Source organism: Cygnus olor, chromosome 6, assembly GCF_009769625.2.
Source record: "Cygnus olor isolate bCygOlo1 chromosome 6, bCygOlo1.pri.v2, whole genome shotgun sequence".
NCBI classification, from domain to species: Eukaryota; Metazoa; Chordata; class Aves; order Anseriformes; family Anatidae; genus Cygnus; species Cygnus olor.
In genome coordinates this window covers 38,003,870-38,019,685 of record NC_049174.1, presented here as the reverse complement: position 1 = coordinate 38,019,685, position 15,816 = coordinate 38,003,870, and the positions used below count along the sequence as shown (strand labels likewise).

Here is a 15,816-nt window from a genome sequence, read left to right as displayed (position 1 = left end):
AGCTATTTAGGTGAATAGCATGAAGGTATCTTTTTTTTGCACGGTTTGTCACTGCATATTCATTCTAATCCCTGTTTTCTTCAATTTACACAATCTGCATCAAAGCTACCTCCTCCATTCAATTCCAGTGGGAACATATGAGGGATCTGGTCAATAGTCACCTATCATCATTTATTAAGTTTCTAATCACTGTAAAGAGGTATCATAATTTCCTTCTAACCATCGAATCTTTGAGCAGTCTAAAAGGGAATTTATGATTTTTTTTTTCAGAATGGAAAACAGTTTTGCCAAAAAATGTACAGTAATTATCAGAATGCACATAGCCTAATTTTTTCCAATACATAGAGCACAGCTGTTTCCAAAGATACTATACCCAATATCTAAGGAAGAAGGTATCAAGTTTCAGTAACAAATGTTACTGATTTGCAAAATCCAAAAACTACTGAAAGAGGCAAGCAATTGTATATATCATATTGTCTTAATCACTCAGTAAAAAAAAAAAAAAGTCAAACTATGAAGGATATAACTTTACCTACTTAGAGTTGCACATTTGTTTGAATATTGATTTAATTTTGCTTTCTACCTGGAAATTTTGGAACAGACATGCCATGGGGTTTGGGTTGTTAGCCGGGCCAGGAATTGGGGGCTGGCCTTGAAAGCCCTGCATGTTCTGATACCCCTGGAGAAGGTGCTGTTGCTGCTGATTTGAAGGAAACATCTGATTGTTGTTTAATAGCGACTGGAGATGACTCAGTTGATGGTTATTCAAAGTAGTGTTTATAGATGACATGTCACCTGTAATTCAAACACAGGGAAACATAAGTCAGTACAGTTTTCAACAGTCAGGAGGAATTTCCTTGACTCAAATATCAACTGACTGCTAAGCAAATGCCTCTGTAAAACAACACTTTTCCCCTTCAATCTTCTATGGAATGGTCCTCAAGGCATGTGTCTCCTAATCTTTATTCCTTTCTTTCTTCAGCATTGCTTCTTTTGCATGTCACATCTATCTGGACTCTTTCTAAAGGTTTCTGACATGACTGTCTCTGCCTTTGGAACGGTACACAGCCAAGTATGGCAGAATGAGCTTCTATCATATCGGTGTCTTGGAATCTTACTCTTAGTTTCCAAAGAGTGACTGCTTCAAACAGTACTGGGGTGGTGAGGGGGGGAGGAGGAGAAGAGAGAGAGAGAAAAAAAGAGAAAATAATTTAAAAAAAACAACAAAACTTGTTTTTCATTAACTATGACAAAATAACGTGATCTAACTGCACGTGAGCAAAGGCTTTTTGGGTCACAAACATGTTAGTCCACACATTTTCTGTTTTATAGCATTCTACAGATACAATTGTATTAACATTTTCCATAAGATTAAAATCTCACTGAACATGAAAACTCTAGTTCTAGTAAAATAAGTATGCTGTTGAACCTGACTTTGTGATATAAAAAGCTTAAAAATGTATCAATTTCCTAGTTGTTTTTTTTTTTTTTTAACATAAAGTTCATGTTTTCCTTAAAATTTGCATTTGCAGAATCATTGGTTATCTATTTTACATTAAAAATGTCAAGTAGGATTGAGTTCACGGTAGCCATTTAGTAGGTAGGTATGAGGTATTAAGCAAATTAATTAATTAAGCAAAATACTTATCAGCTCTACCACTGTTATTTCCTCCTCCTACTGTAGGAGGAAACATTGGTTTATATAGTCCAAAAATCAGAGGAGTGCTAGTTACATTACACATTCTGGGTAAAGTTCATCAAAAGACACAGGAGAAAAACTTGTATTTAACAGCTTTTTATCACTCATTATGGGATGTATGTGCTTGTTAGTGAGATATACCCTGGCTTTTTAAACTCCAAGATACAGTTAAAAAAAAAAAGAAAAAACAGAGCAATGAGAAAATATAAATACATAACAAAGGGCTCAAAGGGCAACCTTCCTCTTTGAACTTGTGCAAGGACTTGCTTTGAGTGCTTTATGTATTACTTTACAGGGAGTCTGCTTTCTGATGGTTTTGGCACTTTTGATTCATTTGGAAAAATGCACTTGGCCACTTTTCATCTACTGCACAGCTACTCGTACTAACCCTGTGATGCCACATGCACTTGAAATGAAACAGTGCATCCCAGAGATGCATCTAGGCTTTTATTACTTGAAAAATGAAACAAGTCCAATCGCTTATAGAATTTTAAGATGTATATAGTAGGTCTAGGTGGCATCAGAATTAAGAATGGAATATAAAGTAATTTCCAAAACCAGTGTGAAGTATTATTGAATTAAATTAGAATGTAGTTAAAATGTCTTGCAGTAACAGTTATGTTTTCTCAGTAAACAAGCTGTAACATACAAAAGCCTTATAAAAAAAAGTATGATAAAGTGTCATCTTTAGAAACTAGAATCAGAAATTCCCCCTCCCCAACCCTCTTCCTTTTTTTTTCCTTTTATATCTGTGAAGAAATTGAACTTACCAAGCAGACCTGTCCCCAGTAGAGGGTTAAGTAGCTGTGGCACCACAGAGTTATTGTTGAGTTTAGCTGGACCAGATGTATTCCCAGCATTATTAGATATGTTCAGCAATGTTTCTGCCATTGACACCACTGCTGTCCCACCACCCAGGGTTGAGACAGACAGTGCTGCCACTGCTGATGATGTAGTGGTTGTGGTAGTGGTTGCCTGGGAGGAGGTGGCTATGGAAACCTCTGGATGATTAGCGGTGTTGCCCGATGCAGAGTTCAGGACACCTCCCACCAGCTGGGGATTCAAGGCCATTAATGCTGAGGCCCCAGAGACAGCTGGGAGGAGCAGGGGGTTAGAAGTAGTGTCAGTGCCTGAAAAGCTTGGTATAGGGTTCCCCAGGGGGTTGGTTAAAAGGGTCTCAACCCTGTTGCTTTCTGACTGATTGCTTGGCAAATGGTCAGGTGGGGCTGTCATCTGTGTTACTGAGGGCAAAGGGTTATTTTGCTGTTGCAGCAAATCTGAGATGGTCAGATTGAAAGATGGTAGGGGAAGCATGGCAGCTGCTTGGGCTTGGTTCTGGAGGAGGGTTGCTAGAAGCTGAAAATGAACAGGTTGCAATACCTGCCCATCCACGTCACTGGAGAGAAAAGCTAAAGCAGCATTTACATTCGGGTTGAGAAAACCTAAAGGGTTGAGGTTGACCTCAGACTTGCCTTCTCCTGCTGAAGGCTGCAGTATATTTAATAGATTCTGGTTTAGGAGATGTTGCTGATTCACTGGCAAAGAGATAGGTAGAGAACTGAGGAGGTTTTGATTCAAAGAATGTGGAAGATTGTTGTTTGAAGAGCTGTTCTGCGGGAAATGAAGCGAGTGTTCATGGCCAGCGAAAGGGAAATCGCTCCCAATGGGCAGCTGGCTCTGAAGTGGGTTTCCAGCTGCAGTAGTGACTATAACACCATCTTGAAGAACAGATGTTGTCTTTGTGATGGCAGGTTGGCTGGTGCCAGCTATGGCTATTGATGATGACGGTCCTGAACCCCCTGCAATGCAAAAGAACAAAAATATTAATAGCATGCTGCCTGCTGGGAGACAGTCATCCGAGTTACAAAGCAGCTAGGTCAATCCAAACCAGCAACGCTTGATACCCATGCACACAAAAGAAAATGCTTTCAGCATCCAAACTTGAGTGATGTTTTTTTTTTGGTTTGTTTTTTTTTTTTAAATCCGAAGGAATCTGCCATCAACTACTTCAGATACTGCAGGCTGTGCCACATCTCATCAGAAATTCTCAAACTATACGCTTTTATTTCCCTTCAATTTCTTTGAGTGGTGATTTCAGAGGATTTCATTCATTACGTATTTTGGTAAGTGTAAAACTAAAAGCAACCGTAACTTCATTTACTTTGTCATGGACCAATAATAAATTAACTACTAGGATGAAAGATCAACGTAAGGCATGAATGATGCTCTGTGAAAAGTGAGAGTAAACTCTAAATGCAGATGTGAAAGCGATGCTCTTCTTTTTCCAGCTGTATTCCATTAATGGGGTTTTGGATAATTATTATCTAAAGCATTATTTTGGACTCCTAGAGAAAAAAACACAATGATTATAATTAACAATTTACAAAGAAAAAAATGTAAATAATTGGGTTGGTCTAGTCATATCCATCACTTGGCATGAAAAGAAAGATGAACTGGGTAGATTTGTGATGAGGGAAGAGGGAAAGAATAATAAAGTTTGTTTGGGTATCTTTGTACCCCTTCACCACAGCTGAAGTATAAAGTAAATTATTCATTATCTTTTACTTCAGGCAGAGTGGTCACGCACAAGAAACATACAAGAGGAGGCCTGGAAAATTAAAGCAAGTGAAATTACCTTGAAGTACACCTTTCTACTTTATTCATTGGAGAACAAACGGTAAGAATATGTACTGAAATTGTATACTGCATATATAAAATATATAAAAGTATTAAACTGCGGTTTTGATGCAATACAATTATTTTCTGTTCTCAATTGCCCTGCAAACATAGCTGACACAATAGAGAACAAAGGTATTGATTATCAGAAAGCATCAATTATAATTTTCCCAAGCAAATACTATTTGGAAGGGGATATGTAAGTATGCTTTTAACCGGTAAGAGCAGAATCCAATCTTTACATCACTTTTAACTTAAAACACCTTTTTTTCCAAGTACCGTAACATATCGACAGCTCAAAAAGGTAAGAAATGAACACAGTTCATGAATCACTGCACTGAGCTCAGGAGAAGAAAGCCCATACGCTCTCTTGCAGGTACCATGATCATATTTCTATACAGAAGGAAAACAATAAATTAATGACAGGTGAAGGAAGAACAAATTGTAATCATAAAGCACAGGTTATCGTATTCTGTTGAGAGGAGAAATATGTTAGAGCAACAAAACCAGTTTTGTGACAAGCACATTTCTCTAGGCAGCAGTTTGGAACAAAAAATGCATAAGCATTTGAGGGAAAAAACAAACCATGCACTGAAAATATATATCCCACTGGAGTCCCACTTACGGCTTTGGGTTTAAAATTTCAGATTAGGCAGGAATGGCACATACTCTGTCTTGACACACCAAGAATCGGCAAATGCCTCATAAATACCTGAGAAACCAGCACCCACGCCCTCCCCTTCTTTCTAGCTGGGAAATACAGACTTCCAAATCACAGACACCCTCCCAAGAAAAGTTGGTGAAGAACTGCTAATAAGGGAAGCTGATCAGATGTTATTCAAAACTGCTATGAAGACACTAACAGCAAACCTCTTGGTACAGAAGGATAAAAGCTACTGCTGTGGCACATGAGTCTGTTTGCTGCTGATGTGTCCGTCCTGCTGCTTACCTACTTCTGGATACAAGCAGCCTCTGACAATGTCCCCAGCACGGAACGTAACAGCAAAAGGAAGATTGTTTCAGGCACATCTTCATAAATCAAGGTGCACATGACCTACTGAGACGACATGCTGAAAAGACTTCATGTGTGCATGCCCTTTCTTTTTTTTACCCAGGAGTTTTGTTTTTACGTTGCTACTATTGTAAAGAAGCTTCATACAGATGAGAAGCGTAACTCAAAATTAATTTCAGCATGCATTAATATTTATTTTTTAACACATAACCATAAACTCTGGCTACTCATATTCAATTAGGCAAATTCCAGAGAACCTACTAACCTCCAAAATATTTTGAAACACATTTTTAGATAAGTTACATAAAAATCTTCATGATCTTTGTGGCTAAAAGCAAATTCTCTGTGTTTCACTGGAGAAAAGAAAACGCTCTCACTTAAAATAGCTCCAAACTCTCCGTGCAGGCTTGTAATGGCTCGGAATGCTCCACAGACCAGTGAGGTACATTAGCTATCACACACGGTTCTTAGAACAGGGCAAGGCGCCGGGGGAAACCCTTCTGGCTTACAAAAAGCTTTTTGTTTTTTATATCAGTATTCAGAATTGACTCTCCATGGATCTAAATACCAAGAAAAGTCCCAAACTACAGATTTAGGAAATACAATCACAAAATATGTCATCTCAACAGAAGAACCAGCGACACCACTGTTAAATGACACAAGATGGATGCCTGCAACACCTGAAAACACGCAGGGCCTCTTAAATGATGCTGGGAGAAAAATTGCTCATTGAACCAAAACTGCCACAACGCTTGGAGACGCTTTATGTTACTTTCTCTAGTTGTAATCTTGTTTAGGATGGACCAGGTAGTACCACCGGAATATATTCGCGTGGCCCTCTACATAAAACCTTACTGTCATACAGATAAAATCTGTCTGTCATCAGTTCAGCTTAACCTACAGGATCGGTCAGACATATTTGGCTTTCTAAAGCACGAGATTGTTTCAGGCTGTATTTTTGGGGATGTTTCATGATGTATTTTTGGGGGAAATTCTTTACTCCCACTGTAGGGGAAATTACCTTGCATGCAGTTACATACCAGCGGCTAAGGCAGGCTTCCCTCACTACTATCACTTGCACTCAACGTGTTAAGCAGCACATGGATATATCTGCAATTCAGCACGAGGAAACCATTCTATATATGGTGCCCTCACGAATATAAACCCCAATTTTTGTATTTTCAATCGGACCTAATCTCTATGTCTGATTTATGATCCTATTTTCCATTCCACTCAAGTAAGCGATCACACCAAAGACTATCTGCTACGAAGCAAATCTCAAACCTGTAAGACTGTTGCTCTAGGCTTTTGTCGAACACCGGTCTGCTTTCTATCCCCCATCAAACATTACTTTTGGAGATCCAACCTGAGAACTCTAGAGTGCATTCGACACTTGCTCTTTCTGCATATTAATCAGGTGATTAATTGCTACTGGGAAAAAATATCTTGATGGATTTTGAACAGAAGAGAGAAAAGGTGCACTATTTCAGCCCAGGCGTGCAAAGTTCAGGAGCTGAAGAGGTGACGAGCAGCCAGAGCTCAGCAGCAGGAGAACAGACAAGCGAGTCGCTTGCTGCCGAGACAAGCTGCCTCAGACAGACACTACAGGTTGGCATAGAGAAGTTTGGAATTGGGTAGTAGCTAATGCAATATTTTTAAGGGCTTTCTGGGGTAGATCTATCCCTACTAATACATTGAACCACCAGAACAGGATTTGTGTCTCTCTTCCAAAAGAGCATCCCCACCAAGTCAGTATTTAGATGAAGAGATGCATGCATACCCATCCTCATTAAAATACAGGGCCGCTGAATGCTTGGCCCCAAACCAAAACACAAAGTCTGCGTTACTTTTTTCCCTTACAAAACACGTATAATTTCCATCATTTAATTCACAGCACCACAAAAGCCTTCAGAGACCTCTGCCCTGCCCCTCCCCAGTTTAACAGAAAACCTCCGAGGTCCGGGAGGAACAGGAGCAGCTGGGGCTTTTTGACTCACGAGGAGGAAAAAAAGCGATGGCCAACACCAAAAGTGAAGTTTCGTAAAAAGATGGTGCTTTGAATCCTGGAATCCTGGAATCCAGGGCATCGTAACGTTAGCTCTCAGTAAACAGCAGTCCTTATTAATTAGAAGCTCTTAAGAGTAAACGTAGAATGACAAAAAGATGGAGGAGTTAGACTAAAAGTCAAAAAAAGCCTAAGACAAACGTAGGCTTTCAACTCTTGCAGGCACGGACATCTGCCAGAAGTTCTTTTGCCTGTTGTTGAGAAAAAGGTACTGTCTTTGTAATGCACTGAGAAGAAAAAATATCCAGAGTGCTAAAAAAAATAAATAATAATCCATTCATCCCTTAGAAAGTGAAATAAATGTTTTGGGAATAAATAGATGGAAATTGAATAGGATATACTTTTTAAAATTATTCCTTCGTGGGCTACAGTGTTTTATTTATGTGCATTTTTTGTTTTCTTTTCTTTTGAAATAATGTTTATTTTCCTTTGTGGATTTTATCTGTTCCTTTTTTCAAAGTATTGCCTGACAGGTATTCTTAAGCAGATGCAGTATGTTATGAAATCAATTAGCATTCAAGAAGATTCACTGCCTGCCCACTTAAAGACATTAGAAGATATTTATCATTCCTATATCAGCATTCTTTTACCAGGAAAAGAGAGGATCCTATACGTACACATGATGCTTTTGGGATGGTACGATATAGTCAGAGGTCTGTCTAGTTTTGAATCCTGCTTTTTAAACATGTCTAAGTTTTAACATCAATAAAATTTGGACAGCAAGCTTCAATGGCTGTGCTCAGAAAGGGAAGTTGGGGTATGAGCCACTGATATCAAACTGAAAGAGTCAAAAACACTACAGTATTTCTGCAGTGGATGAAGAATTGTGTCTGCGTAAAATTATCCAGGAGCAGTAACGACTGTGAATAATGCTCCTTACAAATCAGACAACTCAAGCCGAAAGCAAACTAGTACAGTCTTCATAGATACTAGAAGCATTTCTACCAAATTGAAGAATGTTAAATACATGTGCGTTTTTCTAATTGCAATTAAAGTATATCCTTGAGAAAATGACAAGACAAAGAATATTTTACAAAGTATTCCTCTATAAGAAACTATCCATCAGGTATTCTAATGCTTCAGTAGTTACAGTACATTGCTGAAATTTGTGAAGTAAAAATAACGGATAAGAGAGGTGTATTAGGTACTCTGGAAACTAACAGTGCTCAAAAATGATTAATGCGGGACATGGTCATTAGACATTAACATCTAAAACATTTTGAGTTGAAAACAAACAAATGTTTTTCACGCTACTTTGCCAGTTCTTAAATTTCTGCGTATTTAATAAAAAATGCAACTAGATTTATTTTAATTTTTCTTTATAGCTTTTTTAATTTAACAAGTGTCAAGTTTTTGAAACCCTCATCAGGAACTCACGGGCACCTCCTTGGTCACGGGAGGTTTTAGCAGGAAGCTTCCTCCCTCTCCTAGGGCAAAACTCAGAAGCAGTGGCAGAAGAAATCTGTAAGATTTTGTTCGGAAAGATCCAGACAGACAGGGGAGAGGAAATTTTCACTGCGTCCCTTATGCTGAGATTACAAAGGGGTGAAAGTACAAAATATCACCAGCCCTGGAGCTACTATTACTGGGATCTCGGAGCATTTGTGCAGCTCTCACTACAGGGTCGCCCATCCCGCAAGGCCTCTGGAAGCTCCCACCATACGAGTATGAAGTAAGGATTAATACCAGCTTACAGACACAAGCACACAGTTTCCCTAAGTGGCAATATTTTTAAATCTGCAATTTTAGGAGGCTCAGCTTTCGGAGAACTATAATCGCTAATGGAAGCGGTGTGACCTCATATTCCTTAAACATTCAAGACAACAAGTTCCTGCTTTAACTCCATATTCCATCACTTACCGATAAACTTAGGACCAACAGCTATACATTTTAATAATTACATTCTCTGTATTCTTTTAGAATGGAAAACATTTGAGATATTTATCTGCTATCACATTCGCTCTAGTGCTTTCAGTTCCGAAGAAACCGTAATTCAGCAGTTAACCGCAACCTGCTGCCAGGTGATTTCCTTATCAAGATTGCATGCTCCCTGCAGACCACAGAGAAATCATGAACAATGGACCGATAAATAAAATGTTCATCTCGGGCCAGCAGGACCAGGTAAAGCCAGGACTGGCCTATTAAGGTCCAGCACCCTGCCCCAAAAGAAGGCGCTCGCTGCCCACCCGTAACACCGTGCGTGCAGGACCCCAGCGCGCAGCCTCGGCAGCTTCGGAAAAGTACGGGCAGAAAGCCCAAACCAGGTTCTAGGACAACAGAAATGCTTAGAATTAGGTATTTACTTAAATACTTGACTAAATTTCAATCCTGGTTCTTCTCCTCGTTCCCGTCTGTTCTGACTTCTCTCCTACACTGTACCACCACTGCTGTTTTTAAAGTGACTTTGGGAAAACTCTCCTTACACGCTTAGCTGTTAGCGGAAGGCAGCAGCAGTTTTCAAGTAAAGAAACCCGACAAGCCAACAGCATGCAGATGAAGGAACGGTTTTCAATATTTTGTCAATGTTGGCATTTAGCCTCATCTCTTCCTCTATCGTTGCCCCACTCACAGCTGTGGGAGATGCGCTGCGAATCAAGTACAACGTTTTGTTTTTCCTCTTCTTCAAATTTGGGAAAATAGAAGTGCAATAAAAAGAATTACTTCCTGCCACAGTCCCCTCCCCAGCCTCTAGCAAGTCTTGCAGTTGCCCACTGGTTCTGGTTAGTATTTTCAGAAGGCGTGGAGAACTAACTATGTATGGGAAATCTCATATATATATTTTTTTTTTCCACCATCACGTCTTTAATAAAGTAGGACTTTCTGCACTATTATTATTATTACTACTACTACTACTACTACTACAAGTACTTTAACTGTTATTAATATAAATTCTTAGAAACATGTATGGCAGTTAAAACCATAACTAGGCAGAATCCTGGTTAACAAAGACCGTGAATTACGGCAAATTCAAATTTAAAAATCCAAACCACCACAAGAGGAGCCTGAGCTGTGTGTCTGAGCAAGCTCCGTGCTCGGTAACCGGAGCTCTCCTGTAAACCTCATGGTAGCAAGGCTGTTTATGCCAGCGATATAAAAATCCCCCGTTAACAATTACAGGTACCTAATGTGATCACCGATGCCTATTAAGTCAGTAATTCCTTTATGTTCAGAGAACGAGAGCGGTTTTGTGCACAAGACCTCTATCAAGAGTTAAAAGGAGCAAATAAATTGGAATAGGCGTTCCAATGGCGGGGGAGGGAGCAGCCTTCATCTACCATACATTATCGTACCTGGAAATCTCATTCTTCATATAGAAGATTTTCTTTACAGTTCGTATTTGAAAAGGAAAATAATCACAATTTTTCTCCCCAAAATAATAAGAGGGGAACACAAGGCAAAATGTGGAGAAGTCAAGCCAGATTGCAAACAGCGATCCCTTATAATACTATTTCCCCGCCTACCCCACCCACCAAGAAAAGTCTCTGTATGCTTATATAAGCACCGAAACCCCAAATCAATAGAACAATTCAATTGGCTTTACAATTAGAAGAGTAGCTGCTTGGCATCCCGTCTAGCGGTTATTTAAGTTTAATAAGACACTCTTCTCAGACACAAGCCCCATAAAGGATGCCAGGCAGCCACTCTTCTGAATTTGAAGCTGAAAAGCTCTGATTTTATTTTTCCGTGATACACAGAGGTAATCCTGGGGAGCAAATCCAGAGGCTCACATATAAGAATATGCCGCTTTGTACACCTTTAAGGTGACATATTCTAAAATACCCTCTCTCCATACCCTATGCAGTTTGTACCACAGATCTGTATTTTTCATGTAGATTAAGGACAAATGCTTTAGTTAGACTAAAGCAATTCATTCCTCGGGAGACTTAGCTTTGCACTAGAGGCAAAAAGCAAGAGAAAACAACCCATTACAAACGGTAGAGAACTGGGACATGCCCTCAAGACCGTTCCCCATGCTGGTGAAGAAGAAAAAGGCAAAGGCCGGTCTGATTTGAAGGTATTTTTCCTCTGAATGGCGATCTGATTATCAACAAGTTCATTTCTGATTCTGCCAGGGGAAGACAATCCCTGATGGCTCCACTTGGAATACTCCAGCCAACTCTAAGTTCGGCAGAAAAAAAATCTTACGTGAGCCCTTCAGGTTGCATCAGGATGAAATCCTGATACACGAGGCTGGTTATAATAGTTAACACAGATATAAATGATCTGAGCAGTCAGTGTGGAAGCACTGCAGTCCTCTTTGCTTTCCTAAGTTCAGTAAAGGGGCAATAAGAGGGGGGAATGAGCTGAACAGATCCTAAGATCAAATGCGACCATCATTATTGGTCAGAAAGAGTCTGTGCACACAGGCTGTGAAATTTCGTTAAGACTCTTTGTTGGTATACCCAACACGTCCTGTGCTAGCGTGTTTCAATGCCTGGCATTCTCACAAGAAGGAAACCATTCACCTCTTTGATGCTGAATTTACCAGCTTTCTGCCCACTGGATGTTGTCACTGAACTTCTGTCAACAGAGTAAAAATCCCACAGTCACAGAACCACCCAGGTTGGAAAAGACCTTCCAGACCATCAAGTCCAACCCCACCAAGCCCAACCACCGACCTGACCTAAGTAATTCAGGCCTCCACCTTTTCGGACACTGTCCAAGTATAAATACCTACAGGCAGCGGTACCATGGCTATAGCCATACTTGTGTAAAAGAGCAGGCTGCAGGGCATTCCCAAGGGCTGGAAAAATCTGCATCCAGCTCGACTCCCTGGCACCTGACCTGCTGACAAGCTCATGGTTTCATGAGTTTTCATGGTTTTCACGAGTTTTTCATGGTTTCATGGTTTCAAGCCTGGTTCGGGCTCTTCTGGGAGGCACAGCAGACAGCCCTCAGCGCTCATGGTCTGATCTACAGCCACCCAGATCAGTTAAATGGTCCTCCTTCGAAATCTCCAGTATTTCTGTATCTTTCACGAGAAGCGACCACGCAGCGCACCAGCACATCCCAGCTCTGGCTTTCTCAAGCTGCGCACAGAGCCAGGAGCACCCCGAGTTCCCCCGTGCACTTCTGGGTTTTGTGCTTCCGAGTTCCTGCCCAGCTTCGCTTTCCTTCCTTCTGTTTTGCAGCGTCACTGATCTGACCGCTTGCATTAAGGCTATTAAATCAAAGGCTCCTGAAACCCTTCCTTGAGTCACTGTTTTCCAAGGCAACATTCCCAATTACATTACGCCATACTTGACTGTACTAAAATAAATTCTGTTTGAGTAGGAGAGAAGCTCCAAACCGATTTGCATTGCTCTCCTGTGTTCCTCCTATTTAAATACATCTGAGAACTTTTCCTATTCTGTAAAATTCACTAGTAAAATTTTATTGTTCTGAATCTAAGGAAGGGATATTGCTTCAATACTTTTTTTCCTCCAAATCTGTCCTCTATTTGTCACCATTAAACTTGTAGATTTATAGTTTCTCTATAGTTTCTGATGTTCTGATATCGGAGATCTTTTATTGCCTTGACTCCATTTAGCTACGGTTACTCTATTAGCTTCCTTGACTTCCCTCATCAGCCATATTGTAGCTTTCACTCCCAAACATTTTTTTCACTTGTTTACCTCTATCCCCTCCTTTAGACATTTTGCGTTGCTAGCAGGATTTGCGATGCTAAATGCTCACCACTTACACCCAGTGAACTTCTGAACTAGCTGCACATCCAAACAGCAAGAAAGAAATTGCCTCAGCAATAAGGTGTGTGGCACAGAGATGCGGCCCCTTTTTACAAACATCACACAAATACAAAGCCTGCTTCTGGGAGGCAAAGGGGCTTAAGGAATAAATCTTAAAGCCGCCGAATTAGCAAATTGGATAGTGCCTTCAGTTTGTATCAGAAGTCTGAGGACTCGATTCATAATGAGAAATTCCATGTCAGAGTTTGACAGAAATACTGACACTACTCATCAGAAAAAACGAGTCTGGAACCCAGTCTCCTTGCAGAAAAATGGCCTTTTTCCAAAATGAATAGCTGTAAATAACCCATACAGATTTGATGCTAGCTCCTCCTATAGGACTGCTGCTATAAAAGTGTTTTGCAACCCAAATACTATAGTATAGTATAAGGCAGGTGTTGTTCATAAAAATTAATTAAGCATAATAGGTTTTCAAGGGCTCAAAATGGGAAAAGTAAAAAAGCTCTCTACTGCATAAACAGAAATTTTAATTTTTACATTTATTCGTTTTTAATTCCATCACACTCACACTGAAAATCACCTGGAAACTAATGATATTATCTGGAAAAAGAAAACAAAAGCCAGAATGAAACCCGGTCCGTGTGGTTAAAGTATAACTAAAAGCTCAGGCAATAAGCAGCCATCTAATTGTGGTGATTCGCAGCCTTTTCTCTCCGGAACTATTCTCTGATTAGTAGCTATTCTCAATACTGGCACACAAACAGAAAACAGATTTAGCAATTAAAATACATAGAAACAAAGCAAAAAAAAAAAGCCACAAACTCAAATATGAACGCGAGTTTCCTGAGGATGACTTATTCAGCTAAACCTCTGTACACACGGCTCCTTCTGCGTGTTTGACACAACAAAACTCATACACCAAAATTGCCAACCCGCTACGGCTCTGTGCAGAACAATTCGTTAACACACCTCTTAGCATTTTGGTCACATTCTACATCATTGAACGCAGACTAGCAACAAACTTTTATTTTTAAAGGTTACCATTAAAGCAAAATTCTCAACATTTCACACTTGGTTCAAGGCAAGGATGCTTCCATCCTACTGCAAACATAGCAAAATATCCTATCTGGGTTTTCCCAGGCAGTGGATTAGGCTCAGACGTGATGCCGAGCCACATGCCTCCGCGATGACTCAGGCAGGAGGCTGGATGAAGGTTTATGCACCGTGCTAGGGCCTTGTCTCTGGGAATCACGCAAGGGCACCGGCTTCTGAAATTTCGTCTTAAAAAGAAAACGGGTCTCTAGGCTTCTAGCCATCATGGATATTCAGAAAAAAATATATGGATATACGCAGGCTGTATGTATTTTACAAACATCAAAACTGACGAAACAAACCCCATCAGCAGTGAGGAACAGAACAGCAGCAGACTACATGGAATTACCAATTTTCATTTGGATGAAAAAAAAAAAGTGTTAAGCCCCTACAATTATACTGCTATAATTCTAACAGTTATCTCTAGGGTACCAGAAACGCCATCCTTCTCTGGTTTAACTTGAGTTGCTTGAAAGAAGGTTTCAGGTAAATCAGAAGCCTGCAGAGAGCAGAGCAGGATTTCTCACATTGGGTTATATATTCGTGTATCGATGAGGACCGAATTGGCTGTTTGTGTTGAAGCCTTACTTCACGGGGCTTGCCAATAGCCTCTAGCAGCAGCGTGCAGCCCAGTGTGCTTGCACATTGTACGGATTCGTTGTGCTGCTGCTGTCCCACAGGAGTCTGAGAGCCGATGCCACTACTGTCTCTTCCTCATACAAACATTCGTCTTCTCGGGAAGGAACTCAGCTTGCCTGAAGACAAGGGCCATCATTCTGAAGCACGGCCCTGCACGAGGAGCGATGATGACGGCCGTGCCACCAGCCTGAGGACAGCTCTCACGAGCGGTGCCTGCTCCTAGCAGCGGGGCACGGCTGCAGCACGGGGCTGGGGTCACAGCGATGGAGCAGGAACAAGAAGATCCCACACCGGGATGAATTTCGCTTCTCAGAAGCCCACTTTAATAGCCTTTGCAAAACATTTTATTGAAAACTTTTAGACAGTACAAAACCTCTGTTGATCAGTTCCAGCCTGAATTTCCTGCGGGGATCTCGAGCCTTGCCAACCCTTTCCCCACATGAGGCAAATGGCTACTGCTCAGCTTCTTGATGGCAACTGCTGGCACACGGGCTCTTATCTCACATAACTTTCAGTCTCTTCTGTCCTCTGCAGGGCAAAGCAGTCCCACGTTGCAATAACTTCACAGCTTTCTTCAGCTGTGTGGACAGTGACAGTCCGGGAGAACCCACACCACCGATCCCCACTGGCCTCAAAAGAGGGGGAAACCCAAAGCTCTTGCAAAAGAGATTTTGTGGTATGCTTAGAGGGACACGGAAGCAGGCTCCTTGGCAAAACGAGACCTTTGTTCTGTTCACAGGAGAGTACAAGGTCTCAGAATAGAAAGAATATACAAGGCAAACTTCTTTGTCAGCATGACAAGGCAAAACAGCCGTGCCAGGATTAATAGCTGCTTGCTTGTGACACAGACCACTGAGACAGCTAAGGAAGAAACGCCTCATTTCCCCAGGAACAGAGAGAAACCCTTAGGAGTCATTAGCAAGTATGATCAGCAGGACTTTGTAAA

At 40.8% G+C, this 15,816-nt stretch overlaps 1 protein-coding gene and 1 long non-coding RNA gene across 14 annotated transcripts in view; one reads left to right on the top strand and one right to left on the bottom strand.

Annotated features, from left to right (window-relative positions):
* Nucleotides 1–15,816, bottom strand: part of MBD5 (methyl-CpG binding domain protein 5) — a 137,353-nt gene that overhangs the window by 17,426 nt on the left and 104,111 nt on the right. For 10 of the 13 annotated variants that reach the window (XM_040562119.1, XM_040562110.1, XM_040562117.1 and 7 more), the window contains 2 exons: nt 2,470–3,498; nt 584–795 (listed from right to left, as the gene is read on the bottom strand). In XM_040562119.1, the coding sequence (XP_040418053.1) occupies nt 584–795; nt 2,470–3,498 (1,241 nt within the window). The remainder of the gene's footprint in view (nt 1–583; nt 796–2,469; nt 3,499–15,816) is intronic. The other 3 variants (XM_040562121.1, XM_040562122.1, XM_040562120.1) reach the window with 2 other exon arrangements.
* LOC121072503 lies at nt 3,484–4,443 on the top strand. Its single transcript, XR_005821269.1, has 3 exons — nt 3,484–3,575; nt 3,689–3,822; nt 4,270–4,443. It is a non-coding gene; the product is annotated as an uncharacterized LOC121072503 (long non-coding RNA).